Source organism: Ovis aries, chromosome 4 (assembly GCF_016772045.2).
Source record: "Ovis aries strain OAR_USU_Benz2616 breed Rambouillet chromosome 4, ARS-UI_Ramb_v3.0, whole genome shotgun sequence".
NCBI classification, from domain to species: Eukaryota; Metazoa; Chordata; class Mammalia; order Artiodactyla; family Bovidae; genus Ovis; species Ovis aries.
Genome location: NC_056057.1, coordinates 17,649,964 through 17,666,912, shown reverse-complemented (window position 1 = coordinate 17,666,912; position 16,949 = coordinate 17,649,964). Strand labels below are relative to the sequence as shown.

Sequence of the window (16,949 nt, the reverse complement as noted above, 5' to 3'; positions counted from 1 at the left end):
ATTCTTGAATGCATCTACTGATTTTCATTTGAATAAAAGTGTAAAGATAAAATAGACCAATTGAATAAATATCAATAAATGTCTGAAACTAGTACATCAACCTAATCTCTCAGAAGTTAATAAACAGACATTGGATTTTGCTTCAGGCTAAAACTTGGCATTCAGAGTCGATGGTGGAGATGTAAATTGTTTTTCCAAACAACTGTTCATATTGGTTAAGCTGCTTCTTACATGTAAAGCAGTGGGGAAAAGGGAAAAGACAAACACTTTCTCAGGCTTCTTATGATTGTTTTAATCTATTCTGTGCAAAAATATGGCTTACAGGTTATTGCTGCAATGTAGGAACCTGAAGATTCCTGTCCACAGTTTTAAGTTTAACAAGTATTTCGATTACTTTCAGAGTAATGACTTCCAGAATTTAGTACTGTACTATTAACAGTTATGCCTTTTCTACTCATGCAGAGAAATTCTCACAAGAGTCAGTGAACCCAAAATGCCCAATTGAAACCATACCATGACAATTCATTGTTTTCATCATAACTGTATAAACTGGTAACTTGTATCATTTTCCTTTCATGAGGCAATATCACTGCAATAATCATTTATTTATAATAATTTCAATTATACTAAAATGCTTCTGAAAATAACAATAGGTGACGACAAACCCATGTTTGCATCAGATGTTATCTACTTCCACCTTGACGTGTTTTTTTTTTTTTCTATACCTTTGCAAAGGTAGGAAAAAGCAATTTCTTTAGTATAGCTTAAATTTTACTTTTTCCAAATAACAAATGATTTTTTAGCATAATTAAAACTTAAATAACCATTTTGTTGAGCAACAAGTTGGCCTAGTATAAGTTTGAACCTTTGAACCTTCATATTCATCACAGTCCATCATCCAGTTCCTTATCTAAAACAGAAACAGTATATTAGATACATACGAGTAAATTATCTTTTGAATCCTACTTCTATGTCATCATGACTTAGGTATACCACAGATGGAGGTGTTAGTGATATGTGAGTACAGGTCCCAAAAAGAATCCTAAAAGTTTGGATTTTAAAAAATTGAAATCTTCATTAGGAGTTTTCTCTCTTTTTATTCTAAAGAAAAACTACAGAAAAAATAATTCAATGCTTTATTTGTTGCACTCTATATATTCATAAAAACAAAAGCAATATTTCAAAGGGACTTTGAAAGTAGGGCAGATGGGTGAAGGCTGAAGCATATTTTCTTCTCATCTTGAATGTTGGATCACAGGACAGATTAGACCACATAATGAAAGTCACAGGCCACTAATCAAATGATAAAAAAAAAAAAATAAAAGATTTTTGCTTTCTGACTTACTCTCCTTTTTGTTAAGAGAAAGTTAACTCTTAAATGATCATTTTGATAAATAAACCCCTGAATAGTAAGATTTATCTGTGGAAGATATGTTATGTACCTGGGACTCAAGAAGCTGTTCTTGCCCATCACATCAGGGAAGTCTGTTCTAACATTAGCTTCTAAATCCCATGGCAAATTAATTGATACATTGATATAAATGGTTGTCTAGCTATATTGGAGGGATTTGGGTGATGGACATTGAACAGAATGATTTGCCTTTAATTGGCAATTGAAGGCTCTCTTTAGTCAAACCAGTTACGGAGTTCTTGCTTTAGAACTCCATAGTACGGGGTTCCCTGTAGTACTTGTATCATTTTCTATATGAAACATACTTATTCCTCTGTAGCATGAAGGGAAGATGAGAATGAATGAATGTTCTTAATTTGACTTCTTTGGTTAACCTTTGAGACTTTTCATATCCCAATCCCCAGTTCGTGACCTTAAATATGGGATATTACGTATTTCTTCTTCTGTTTATTATGCTGGGATTGTATACCATAATTATTTTTTTAAATAAAATTTAATGTCCAAAAATAATCCTTTATACATAAATTGATCCCTTTTGCTACATGTAAATTGAGCATCAAAGCCCTCCACTACTATTGTCATTTCCTCAGTTGAGTCGATATGGTAGAATCAGGGGAAATCAGCCACAATCTTCAGACCTCTTGGCTTTCTTTTAAGAAAAAAAAATACCTTCTAAACATCCTACTAAATAAAGATGCTTTACAGGAAAATTAAAAAACAACTAGCTATAATTAATTCAGGAGACCTCAATTATCTCTTTATGCTCATTGATTTTTTTGGTATTCTTGAACAACTAACATGACAACAACCAAAAATGTGTGTAATACTGAATGCCACAACTGTTTCCCAGGCTTGAGACTGAGACTCCTAAGTTGTTTTGACTAGGTAACTAATAACAATTTAGATAGTCCTATACAAATTTAGAGACATGAGATGCAAAACCATGAGTGTCTTCCAGCACATTCTTCTTGTCAGAACCATTTAAATCACCATCTTACACAAGTACATATTGAAACTCAACTTTAAGCATTTTATTTTTATGTACATTTCATTTTGTCCAGAAATAAAATATCTAAATACAGACAGACTGTAATGTTGTATATGTATAGGCTTCAACAATACTTGAGCTGAATAAATGCTTTGTACATTAAGTTTGTCTTTTTAATGGAGTTCACAGCTACATCGATAGAATGGATTCCTCATATCCTTTTTTTTTTCTTTTTAAACCAATAACAAGCAGAGAGACAAGTACAAGTTAATATTAATAAGCAGCTCAAATTACACTTGGTTAAACTATGTACAATACAAACCATTCATACAAATGAAGACTAGGATATTGAATTTGTTACAATATGTTTAGTAAAGATAAGACAGACACTTATAACTTACATGGTGTCTGTCAGGCATTTCCCTTCTTATATAATGATCAGAACTTGTTTTAAGCAGCCTTAGCTGGTCTCGACTTTGCAAAAGTCCAATGACTGGTGATGAAAGCTGTAGTCCAGTATCTGCCCACATGTAAATTCCAAATGTTTGCTCATCTTTACTGAGAACAGGCTCCCTCCATAGAAAAAAGAGCTATCTTGGATCACCTTGAATGTGCCTACTGAATGCTGGAAAAAATTACTACACTTGTTGTGTTCATAAAATAAAGAATATTGAGTTTTAAAAACACATTTTTTTTTCCATTTTAACAAGCATTATACTCCTACAGTAGTATTTACCAGTACAGCTACTCCAAGCAGTAGAAATGCATGAGTGGGGACTATTGATTAGCATGTACTCAAGACATTAAGAGAGATTTCCATAACAGCAAGTGCTAAAAACCATTCACTGTCTGGTTAATCCTTTTGCTTGATGATCGTTTATCCTGAACCATTACGAGGCAGACAATGAAAGCCCTCTCAACAGGAATCATGACAGACGCCGGCTGAAATGTGTATGCGAGTGTGTTGGTGTACGTCTATGTGTGAGAGCGTGTCTTAGAATCTGTGGTGATTTTGCGACTATACCAAGAGATGAAGCTGACTGGGCAGAAATCACATCAGGTTGTTTTCCACGAGCGTTTATTTGCAGTCAGTTGACAAGAGCAGCAGAGTGTAGACACATTCCAGGCAACAGATGGGACCTTCTTCTTGAGGCGACAGCCCTGTCATGCGACCTGGAACTCCTCAGGCCTCAGTCTCACCCCCACGTTCGTCCTCATCCGGAGGGGAAGTAAGGTGTGTCACTGTGGTAGTTGTAGTCGGGGCACACTTTCTGTACTAGTTTATAATCTGTACTATAAAAGGAAATGTAAATACAGATCACCTTAAAGGGCTTGGAGCAGAGCCAGGACACGTGACTTTGCGTCTGCTCCTGGTAACAGGTTTTTGAAGGGTCATAGTTGCAGAGTGTGTTCTTGGTCGCCTTGTCAACCTTTTCGTACTCAATGCGGCAGTTAAAGGACTTGGAATCTTTGGCATCAATCACGGTTTGTTGTGCCAAGTCGAATTCCACTATTTTCGTAGGGGGTACCAAGCTGACAGATACATTCCCTTGACCAGTGGAATTGTGCCTGAAATAAACGCTAAACGTCCCATTGCCATGATCGACAATTTTCCCAGTTATCAATAGGTTTAGCTTCACTGTTTTGATGTTGGAATGAAAATCACCCCATCCAAACATTTTCTTAAACTTGCCCGTCTTAACAATGGGCCTTCGCTTGGCCCTGGGTCGGGGCTCTTGAAGGTCTGTGGAGTTCCTCAACCAGTCCCAGAGGTCTTGCTCAGAATAAGGTTCTGGGGTGTCATATCGCAGGTCTAAATCTGTATCATTCTCTTTGCCACGAAAAGTCTGTGACAGGAGTCGGCTGATAGACAAGTCTTTGCTGCTTTCTGTCCATATGTGCTTTAGTGTGGATTTGCTGCCTCCTGATTTTAGAAGTTCTGACTTCCCACCGTTTGTTAAATTGGCACATGTGACCTGAAAATGGAACAGAAAAATGGTGTTTACAACCCTGTATCTGAGAACACGTAACACAGATTCATGCCCGCTTTCAGTGGCTGGGGATTCAAGTACCTTCAGCACGTGGCCAATGCTTACTAAGCTGTGATTGAATATCACTGCTATTTTTATACAACGGTGGGAGAGAGGAGGTGGAGAAAAACCATTAAACATGACAGAAAGACTATATAAAAACATTGACTTTGAAAAGGGCCACATAACACGAATACAGCAAAGCACCTTAGTGTGATTTATGTTTGAATTACTTCTCAATGCCAAAATCCAACCACTTTTAAAATAAAATTTTACAAAGGATTATGTTGCTTTTTTACTTTGAAATCACCATAAGCTTTAAAATGGTAGGATTCTCAGAAATATATCAACTGACACTCTACAGACTTTTGGTAGTCCATGCCACAGTCACATAAGAAAAGTTAGTTTTGCAGGGAGAATCTAGAATATTTTTTTCTGGTCAAAACAAAATAACTTGTTTATGATCACCTATTATTGGCAAGAAACATACTGTATAAGATAATTTTTCCATTAACAGATTTAAATGTGATCTAGTAAAACAAATGCTAATTGATAAGAGTAGTACAGACCTTTTGATTTTAGAGTTTATTTTGGCCTGTGTGTCTGTTTTGTTTCGATGGAATCTAATTGATTGGTCAAACATCCAAATCTGTATTTGCCTAATTCTGTTGTCTTTGTTCTTACTGTAGCCTCTATATTCTTGTATAAAAGAAAGAAATACATATCCCAGTCTCTCAAATTACACAGATAATCTCCCATTCTTTGGATGGCGAAAAGAATAAATGTATTTGATAATGGCTTGGCACTTGTATCTCAGCAACAACATAGTCCATCAAGGAGAGAGAATATAATGAGATGAATCCATGGTGCACTGGCTCATGAGGCAGTAATGAAACTGTCCTAAAGAAGAAGTGAAAAGGACTTAGAGTGCATTTACTAGCAGAATATAGGGAGTAAAAGAGAAAGAAGGAAAAAAAAAAAAAGGAAGGGGCAGGTTTCAAGGGAAAAAAAATGAATCTATTTAACAGGATGCTAAGATTCTGACAGCAGAACAACCTCTGATTTTCAGGCAGAATAGAAATTTACATCTAAATTATACTCTCCACAGCTGTAGTAATTATGAGTGCAATCTCTGGAGTCAGACACTCTGAATCCCAATGCAGGCTATGATCCTGCACAGCTGTATGATCTGGGCCAGTTGCTTGACTTGTGTACATTTCTGTATTTCTCTTCCACAGAGTAGAAAAATGATATCCCTTTTCCTCACATGGCTGTTTGAAGAATTAACCTGGACGGACAGTCCATTAAAAGCATGGAAGGACAGTACCTGGACACGATGAGTGTTCAGCATCAGTGTTTCTAACTATTATCATCCTCAAACAATTTACCTCTGAATTCCAAGGGTAATATTTTATGTAAATGAATAACAGACAATAGGATCTGAGAGCAAGGATATCTTTATAAGAAAATCTCCCTTTTATTAATACATACCCAAAAACCTAAAGCAAACCATTTAAACACATATATATGTATACATATATATATAATGCCCAGGTGGCACAGTGGTAAAGAACCTGCCTGCCAGTGCAGGAGTTGTAAGAGGCAGATTTGATCCCTGGGTTGGGAAGATCCCCTGGAGGAGGGCATGGCAACCCACTCCATTATCCTTGCCTGGAGAAGCCCATGGGCTGAGGAACCTGGATGGGCGGGGGGCAGGCTACAGTCCATAGGGTCACAAAGAGTTGCATATGACTGAAGTGACTAAGAAAGTGAAAGTATTAGTCTATCAGTAGTTTTCGACTCTTTGCCACCCCATGGACCATAGTGCACCCACCGGGCTCTTCTGTCCACGGTATTTCCCAGGCAAGAATACTAGAGTAGGTTGCCATTTCCTTCTCCAGGGGATTTTCCTGACCCAACAATGGAACCCAGGTTGCCTGTACTGCAGGCAGATTCTTTAACATCTGAGCCACCAGGGAACCCCAAAGTGGCTTAGCACACACATATATACTTTCCAAAGTATTTAGGCTGCTACCACAACCTAAAAACAGACAAATTGAGTAGTTAGCAAAATTCAGATGAATAAAACATAAGCAGAACTTCAGGAATTAAACTGTTCAAGGACCAAATGCAATGAATTTATTAGCCCTCAATGGTGCGATGTGAAAGGCTTCTAATGGTGCAGTCAAGAGGCCTCTGCAATGTCTGAGTTTGGGTACAGAATCAAAGTAGGCTATAATCACCAGCGCTGCCTTGATATTATTCTCCTTTCCTCTCCCTTTCATTTAGGCTAGGAGAGAAGCAAGGCAATGTCCAGGAGAGTTTCAGTCGTGAAAAATCAGGAAGGGTCCATAATTCATCTTGCTTTATTAATTCAATAACTAAGTGATTCTGGTAATATTGAGTAAAATAACAGGAATATAAAGGCAAATGACATGTGGTTCTTTCTTACAAGATGTTTACAATCTAATAGTGAGATCAGTTAAGCAAGGAGTATAGTGATGTGACCAACACAATGTACAATATTCTTAGGGTCAAAGTTAAAAGGTAGAGAATATACAACAGAGGAGATTATACTCAGATCTGGGAGATAAGAAAAAAAAAGGTTTAAGACTTCAACAGATAATGAACAGGCTAAAGAAGTTCTTCTAAGTATAAGGAACATACTACGCAAAAGTAAAAAGTTGAAAAAGAACATGTCAGATGTAAGAATGGAAAATAGTTCCTTATCTCTGAACTTCAGGAAGAATTGACAGGAAGGATAAACAGAAGTTGCAAGATGTTGGCAGAACACAAAGAAGGTCAGTTCAGTTCAGCTGAGTCGCTCAGTTGTGTCCAACTCTTTGTGACCCCATGAACTGCAGCATGTCAGTCCTCCCTGTCCATCACCAACTCCTGGAGTTTACCCAAACTCATGTCCACTGAGTTGGTGATGCCATCCAACCATCTCATCCTCTGTCATCCACTTCTCCTCCTGCCCTCAATTTTGCCCAGCATCAGGGTCTTTACCAATGAGTCAGTTCTTCACATCAGGTAACCAAAGTATTGGAGTTTCAGCTTCAGCATCAGTCCTTCCAATGAACACCCAGGACTGATCTCCTTTAGGATAGACTGGCTGGATCTCCTTGCAGTCGAAGGGACTCTCAAGAGTCTTCTCCAACACCACAGTTCAAAAGCATCAATTCTTTGGTGCTCAGCTTTCTTCACAGTCCAACACTCACATCCATACATGACCACTGGAAAAACCATAGCCTTGACCAGATGGACCTTTGTTTACAAAGTAATGTCTCTGCTTTTTAATATGCTGTCTAGGTTGGTCATAACTTTCCTTCCAAAGAGTAAGCGTCTTAATTTCATGGCTGCAATCACCATCTGCAGTGATTTCTGAGCCCAAACAAATAAAGTCGGACACTATTTCCACTGTTTCCCCATCTTTTTGCAATGAAGTGATGGGACCAGATGCCATGATCTTAGTTTTCCAAATGTTAAGCTTTAAGCCAACTTTTTCACTCTCCTCTTTCACTTTCATCAAGAGGCTCTTTAATTCTTCTTCACTTTCTGCCATAAGGGTGGTATCATCTGCATATCTGAGGTTATTGATATTTCTCTTGGCAATCTTGATTCCAGCTTGTGCTTCAGCCAGCCCAGCGTTTCTCATGATATATTCTGCATATAAGTTAAATAAGCAGGGTGACAATATACAGCCTTGATGTACTCCTTTTCCTATTTGAAACCAGTCTGTTGTTCCATGTCCAGTTCTAATTGTTGCTTCCTGACCTGCATACAGATTTCTCAAGAGGCAGGTCAGGTGGTCTGGTATTCCCATCTCTTTCAGAATTTTCCACAATTTATTGTGAGCCACACAGTCAAAGGCTTTTGCATAATCAATAAATCAGAAATAGATGTTTTTCTGGAACTCTCTTGCTTTTTTGATGATCCATCGGATGTTGGTAATTTGATCTCTGGTTCCTCTGCCTTTTCTAAAACCAGCTTGAACATCAAGAACATCACTGTTCATGTATTGTTGAAGCCTGGCTTGGAGAATTTTGAGCATTACTTTACTAGCGTGTGAGATGAGTGCAATTGTGCAGTAGTTTGCGCATTCTTTGGCATTGCCTTTCTTTGGAATCAGAATGAAAACTGACCTTTTCCAGCCCTCTGGCTACTGCTCTTTTCCAAATTTGCTGGCATATTGAGTGCAGCACTTTCACAGCATCATCTTTCAGGATTTGAAACAGCTCTACTGGAATTCCATCACCTCCACTAGCTTTGTTCATAGTGATGCTTCCTAAGGCCCACTTGACTTCACATTCCAGGATGTCTGGCACTAGGTGAGTGATCACACCATTGTGATTATCTGGGTCGTGAAGATCTTTTTTGTACAATTCTTCCATTATCCTTGCCACCTCTTCTTAATACCTTCTGTTTCTGTTAGGTCCATACCATTTCTGTCCTTTATTGAGTCCATCTTTACATGAAAAGTTTCCTTGGTATCTCTAATTTTCTTGAAGAGATCTCTAGTCTTTCCCATTCTATTGTTTTCCTCTATTTCTTTGCATTGATAGCTGAGGAAAGCTTTCTTATCTCTCTTTCTTATCTCTTATTGCTGTTCTTTGGAACTCTGGATTTAAGTGGGTTTATCTTTCCTTTTCTCCTTTGCTTTTTGCTTCAAAGAAGGTAGGCTAGGGTCAAATTGTGAAGTTTCTAGGGTCAATTTATGAAGATATTTGAAATTAATCTTATAGATAATGAGGAGTCCTTAAATTTTGTCTTATTTTGTTTTTAATTAGGTCATCCTGGCTCTAAAAGAATCAATGACTGGACATTGAAAGGTAGTTTGGTAGGGAGAAAGCTTGAGGGAATAATTAGTTAAATAACAAATTGTAATACTTCTTTTGAGAAAGTAAATGAGCCTGAACCAAGGCAATGGCAGAGGAAAAGAGAAAGAAAAAAATGGATATAAAAGATATTTCAGGAGCAGGATTAACTTAATTTGATGATATATATTGGCTAAGCAGGAATGTGAAAAAGTTGAGAATTAATGAATTTTCTTGCATCTGTAAGAAATACAAAAGTAACAAGTTAAAAATGTATATAAACACTTGAAAAGAAGTCTCCAGACTTTTAAATTAACTACTAACTCACTTCCTGAAGCAAGTGTTAGTGATGGTAAAATGATGTAAGATGAAAAAGAAGTGCAGCTATCTTAATACATCTGCTCCCAGATGCAATCAAGAATTCTTGGCTTTCTCACTCTATTATATTGCTTTACATATGAAGAATTTTCATTTTTGAAACACATAAATGTACACATAAAATTGAAATAGATTTTGAGCCTTACTGAATAAACAATATATTTAAAAAAAAATATTAGACTCAGAACACCTTCTATCATTGATTTTACAAACATAAGAGAAGAGTTCCTTTTGAAAAGTCACCTAAAGATCCTTTCACATCAGTATATCAGAATGTTGACAGAGGTGGTGAAGACTATGGCATAAAATGAGCCCCAAAGAAAAATCTGACAATTGCTAACTAACTCAATTCCAAAAAGGCAATGCACTGTGAACTTTTTTCTACAAAGAGTCATTTTTTCTATAACAGTGAAAGCACTAAAGATACTTCCTAACTGAATATAATTTTCCAAGTCAAAATGACCACATTTAAATCAGTTCTAATGAAGTGGATGAAACTGGAGCCTATTATACAGAGTGAGGTAAGTCAGAAAGAAAAACACAAATACAGTATATTAATGCATATATATGGAATTTAGAAAGATGGTAATGGTGACCCTATATACGAGACAGCAAAAGAGACACAGATATAAAGAAGAGACTTTTGGACTCTGTGGAAGAGGGCGAGGGTGGGATGACTTGAGAGAATAGCATTGAAACATATATATTACCATAAGTGAAACAGATCACCAGTCCAAGTTTGATGCTCGAAACAGGGCACTCAAAGCCGGTGCACTGGGAGAACCCAGAGGGATGGGATGGGGAGGGAGGTGGAAGGGGGGTTCGGGATGGGGGACACATGTACACCCGTGGCTGATTCATGTGTGTGGTGAAAACCACCACCACAGTATTGTAAAGTAATTAGCCTCCAATTAAAATAAATTAATTAACTTTTTAAAGTGGCCAATGCCTCAAAAATAAAAATTTTAAGACATGGCCAACACCCACTCCAAAGGAATTGACCCGCTCACTAGTCCAATCATACTATTTCCACAAATTATGTGAGTTGTCTAACTGCTTTAGAAACACTGAGAATCATAAAGACTCTTACCATGATTAGGAATATGCATATTAAAGCACATGTTTCTTTTGACAACGTTCAAAAATAGGTGCAAAGACAAGGGTCATTTTCTTCAACCCAACAAAGACCGAGCTTGAATCTAACATTAAGGGAGCTTGTCTGGGGCAGGACCTGTGTGGGGGGCTAGAAAAAAAGAGACTGCTCTTGCCTGGTGGGGTGTAAGCATATAAAGAGTTGAGACACCTTGGTCTAGCTTCTCCTTTATATCTCTCAGGGCTATGCTCTCACATTGCTTTCTCTAACATCTTTTCATTACAGGCTTATAATCCTAATGTCAATATAGATTATCTTTTAAAATATTGTTGAAAGACGTCACTTTTGGAAGAGATACTTCACTAACACTTCAACTATGCTCCTGGCCTTACGAGATTTTATATAAACAGGTCCCTCTTTCACACATACATCTCCAACTAGAGGCACCTCCAGGTGGTCTGTGTATCTCTTTTTATAAAAGAGCAATAAGGTGCCTTTTCATTTCTACCAGCCCTCACACTTACTGTTGGTCTACTACTGTTCAATATAAATTATCTCAAGATTACTTTGAAAATCATGTATTTATTTCGTCAACTGTATGAATATTTAAGCCAAACAAAAATTCTGGATAACCTGATGCTTAAGCAATATCTCTCATCAGTGAATAACTAATCAACAAAACGACCTTGCTCGGTGATTACAACTTTGTTTTGGCAGTTTATGATTTGCTACATTGAATACATGTCACATACTATCAACTGCTATTGGTTAAGGGCATACTATCTTCAGACACTGTAATTAGCATTTTACATATGGCATTGCACTTCATTTAAACCACAAACACACACACACTCATTCACTGACTCATACACAATGTTGTTATTTTCAACTTACAGGCAGAGATATGGAAGCTTGAGAAGAACTTGTTCAAGATTACTGCTGGTAAGTGAAAGAGTTACTGCTTATTACTCCACTGGGTATTTCCTTTATTTTTAAAATTATTTTAATCATATACAATTATACATGAATATATGTTTATCAAAGCATTTAAACATTAGAGGATTTATGAAGCAAAATGTAAAAGCCTATCTTCATAATCAACCCTTGCTCCCTTATAATCCCACTCCTCTCTCTGTAAAGATAACACCTCAAATTTTTGATGTATATTGTTCCTAAACATTTTCACTATTTGTCATGTATAAATATTTACATCACTAGTGTTGTATTTTATGATTGGCATTTTGTATTTTTTCCAATCAACAATGTCTTTGAGAGGCATAGCTCTTAGTTCATAAAGGTATATCATCTTTATTAAATAGGAAATAGAATTCTAGAATGTAAATGTATCATATTTCTATTTTGGGGTTACCTTTTGTGATGGATCCTTAATCATTACATTCTTTCACAGACTTTTTTTTAGCCTTCCTTCCATTGGTTTTTCTGTTCATTATTGCTTCAGATAACTTCATCCCTCTTCTGATTTTCATTTCTATGGTTGTATAGATTTGTGTGATCCTTTTAAAAAGAGTTCACATGAGATAAGCTATCTGAGTAGTCTATGCCTAAAAATGTCTTTACTGGCCATAGGCTTACATTGGGCAGAATAGGCATTCATCTTTCAATTCCTTTTGTTCTGTGATTTTTTTTTTCTCTTTCTCCAAAAAAGCGAGGATATTTTTCCACGTCAGGTATTGTGATATCTCACAAGGTGAGCTACATGAGCTCGTGTTTCCTCCAGACCTTTTCTTAACTAGTTTAGGGAAAAGCATGCAGATATTCACAGCCATGCTAGGCTCTTTTTCATAGTGTTCCCAAAAAGGACTGTAACCCCTTTGGGGAATGTTTTTTTCTGTATTATTCCATTTTGTAACTTGAGGAAAGGACTGCCTCGCATAGGGTAAGCACTCAATAAATTATATACATGGTTTATATTCTTACTTACATTAGTTTCAATAGGGAGGGTTCATTGATTCTTTAGCCACAACCACGATTTTGGTAGAACACGCGGCCCACAGAGGTTTCTCTCTTACAAGTTTAGAGCCTACACTTCACTGACAATTCTCAGAGTGCCTGTATTATATGTGATAAGCCAGAGGAAATGGGTTAGTATTTTAATACATCAAAAATACATCATTTCCTTCTGCTACAAAGCAGTGATCCAGCAGCAGCCACGCTGCATTAACAGTGGAAAAGCAGGAGAAGAACCCCAAGCCTCTTCCCTAGCGTAGTCGTTGCTGGAGGCTGTATTGCACAGAAACTAAGAAAACAGGCTTTGCAGTCAGAGATTGCAGGGCTAAACCCAAAATCTGTTACCAATAACCTGAACCGTCAGATCTTTTTCAACTAGAAAATAGAGATGACAACTCACTCACTGGGTTTTTGTGAAGACAGATGATTTTATATGCAGCAGAAATAAAAATAGGGGAAACAGTATGAGTTCAACACTTGAGAGCTAACACGCTGAGGTAGGTTATGAAACTTCAAAAAAAAGGAAAACAAGGCTTTCAGAATGCACCCTGCTATTATAACTCCGTCTTCTCACTGGAGACATTATATTTGCTCAAGTGGGCCAAACAAACTGTGATGGAAATGAGTATCATTGCAACATCCCTGTGGTCATCTTTAGCAGTAGGTGGTGGGAGGAGATCACACTGATTCTGCATGTTACAATTTAGTGCTGGCAAATGTAAGCAATAATTTATCTTTAGCATAACATTAAGAGAAGATATATTGATCAGCCTGGACATTCCACATCACCCTTAAAAACTAGAAACATGGTACGTTTCTATGAGTTTGAAAAAGTGGCTAAGAATTTTAGGCATGTTATTCCATGAGTTTTCATGATTCCATGCAGGCTGGTTCACTTTTAACATAGGACACCAACAAGTCCCTTCAAATTATTGTGTCGGAGACTAGGTCTAAGTCATGGGTCATTGAGCACCTCGCAAGTTTGTGTAACTATGAAAATTAGTTTTCCTTTTGATTTTTCCCCCTTTAGGTCCTCTCATGAAAATTATCTTGGAAATGTTTTTGTTTCTTTACTTGCAAGGGGAAAAGCATGCCTTGAGAAGAGCCATGATCTATTGTTTCTGCTGCTGAGAAACAGAATTTTTCATCTGACAAAAATATTGTCTCTTCCCTTCTGCACACTTTATATAGATACACATATAAGTTTTGACATATAGACACATTAACATTGATGAGAAATTAAAAATTATATTCTCTATAACCCTACTTAACCCATTCTCTCAAAACTTAATTGCAGATTACCTTACCCAGCTTTGCATTGCAAAAGTTACTTCTTTGTTTAGTATTTTACAATATGTCCATTTAAAATGTATAACGAATATCCCATGTGAGGAACCCTGGGTACCTGGTCATAATAACAAACAAAACATTTAAAATAACATGTTGAAAAGCTATTTCTTGGCTAAAACAAAGCCACTTCAGTGTTATTTTCTCATTATCTATAAAGAGGTTTTAATTCATCAGTAAATCTAGCTGTCTTTAAAGAAAAGACATATTGCATATGTAGGAAGAATTGTGTTAAATCCAGGGTCTTTCGATCTGAACTGGAGGCTAATGTAAGTGATTGTCCATAATAAGGCATGTAACATGCAGGTTTTAGGATGCTTGTAGCTTCTTAAAGTCAAACAAGGTACAGACCTCTCTAAAATGGACCAAATGAGGAAAGACTGACTCACATTTCAATGCCATTTCCAGTGACCTATACATACATATGTTCCCAAATACAGCACTGGTATATGAGAACACACCGAGTAGTAATCATAGTTCACTTTATCCAACTGAAGCTCAAAATCCTGAGGAAATAATCACTTTGATGTTTTGAGACAATATTCTACTCGACACCCTTTGATTATCCAGAGGTTGATCTGAAAATCTTCTAATAGACAGAGGAAGAAGTCATTATATAAAGAAAGCAATAGAGACTAGTTACAGTGGAATATCATCCTGGTACCATTTAGATCCAAATTTACTCCAGAATTATTCTAGGGCCTCTTTTTTATCAGACTCCAGCACATGAACACTGCTCAGAGCTTCCCAAGTACCGAGTGGACAAGGCAGAAAGACAACTGAGAAATACAAAAGGGCATGCAGATATCCTAGAAATAAAGTCCCTCCACACTCCTGTAAAAGCCCTGTAAGCTGGAAATCCCCAACTTCCTGAAGTGGAATCCACTGAGAACAGAGAGAATTGACCCCTCACTCTTTTATCACAGGATGATGATGCTGGAGTTTGAGTTAGGTAAAAGCTTTCTACACTGAGTAAATATGTATCTTTAGATCATGCCCTGGGCACAGCAAGATGTGGGAAAGAGTATCCAGCCCACAGCCACAGGCCCCGCAATGGCACTTGGGTATAGCTCAGGGAGGACCCAACTCACGGACTGAGGGAACTTCAAGCTTTCTCACTATGTCTATGACAAAACAATTCCCTTGAAAGGTCTTAAACCAATCTGTTCTTTTCTAAAGTCCCTCTGGTGAGAAGATTAGCATCTCGTCTTTGATCATTGTTTCTGCCAGGTAAGACTCTTAGCACTTGGGAAAAGCAGATCTCTTATTCAATTACAGCCAGTGTGGGAAGCAGATGCACGAAGAGCCTGGGCTATATTTTACTTTGGTCTAGTCCCAGCTTCTCAAAGTCCAGCATGTGGAATTTCACCTCCAAGAGCCAAGTGCTGAGGGAAAGGGATGCTTAGGCAAAGAGATCTCACACACAAGGGAAAAGATGGCCTCTGGATTTAGGTGCTGTGCCTTTAAAGTTGATCAGATGTAAAACTGAATGATATGCTTAGATTCCCAAAGGAAAAGGACTTGGCTCTTTTTGTTACCAAGGGAATTAAGTGGACAGTTTCACTAAATCAAAGAAGGATGCTCACCCAGATTGTGTTACAGGAGGAGACGAGATGGGTCATGGAGAGAACAGAGCAAACAGAGTCCCAAGAGGCTGAGGATGCTGTAAGAGAAGTCACAATAGGAAGGCTGGATGCAAGTGTGTATGCAAGGAGAGCTCTGAGATCCCCTTGACCTGTAATGTACTTTAAAATGACTTGTCACAGCATTAGTGTGAACTGCTGTGAACACTGTGGACAGAGGGAATCACAGGAGAATTGAAAGAAAGACAGACTGTTAGAGTAGAATTTCCTCTCTCCCCTTTCCCCGATTTTGTCACATGCAAACGTCCAGATTCCAAGAGGGAGTTTAATTATCCTTTTCAAAAGAGCTGGGTAACACTCCAGGTGCCACTAGAGGGCGCAGCTAGGACATCTGACAGCTGTCTCTCTTCCTGGTGCTGAAGTCACTAAGTCACTAAGGGTCACAGACCTTTTTGAAGAAAGAAGATGAACCAGGAAACTTCATGGTACCTGCTGACTGACACAGATCCTGGGATCTACCTCTTCTGCGAGCTGCAGAGACTAGGAGGGAATAACTCCCTCCTAGTCTTTGCTAGAAGTTCTTTGCTCAAAGAACTGCTATCGAAGTCATCACCCAACTAAAGAAGCTGTTGTGAGCCTTTGATTCCCCGTAGAGGGTATGTTCGGTGTTAAGGTATTTATATTTATTTATTGGAAAAGAAGACTCTTGAGAGTCCCTTGGACTGCAAGGAGATCCAATCAGTCCATCCTAAAGGAAATCAGTCTTGAATATTCATTGGAAGGACTGATGTTGAAGCTGAAGCTCGAATACTTTGGCCACTGGATGTGAAGAACTGACGCGTTGGAAAAGACCCTGATGCTAGGAAAGATTGAAGGTGGGAGGAGAAGGGGACAATAGAGGATGAGATGGTTGGATGGCATCACCAACTCAATGGACATGAGTTTGAGTAAACGCCAGGTGTTGGTGATGGACAGGGAGGCCTGGAGTGCTTCAGTCCATGGAGTTGCAAAGAGTTGAACACGACTGAGCAACTGAACTGAACTGATTGGATAAGAGTCTAGGTCAATGCCACATATTTCTACATCTCTAGCTCCATTTTTGGCTTCTCTTCTCTTTGTCCTCAGAGTTCAGATCACATCAGACATTTTCTGTTTATGTGTTCTCTTTCTTCCAACTTCAGGGCTCAGATGGTAAAGAATCTGCCTGAGATGCAGGAGATTCAGGTTCAATGCCTGCATTGGGAAGATATCCTGGAGAAGAAAATAGCAGCCTACTCCAGTATTCTTGCCTGGAGAATCCCCATGGACAGAGGAGCTGGCAGGCTATAGTCCAT

The 16,949-nt window shown here is 38.0% G+C and overlaps 1 protein-coding gene across 1 annotated transcript in view; it reads right to left on the bottom strand.

Annotated features, from left to right (window-relative positions):
* Positions 1 to 1,122: 1,122 nt before the first annotated feature.
* NXPH1 (neurexophilin 1) overlaps positions 1,123 to 16,949 on the bottom strand; it is a 365,275-nt gene continuing 349,448 nt past the window's right edge. Inside the window, exon 3 of the mRNA XM_004007752.5 lies at positions 1,123 to 4,375. Coding sequence (XP_004007801.1) covers positions 3,614 to 4,375 — 762 coding nt within the window. The 3' untranslated portion in view covers positions 1,123 to 3,613. The remainder of the gene's footprint in view (positions 4,376 to 16,949) is intronic.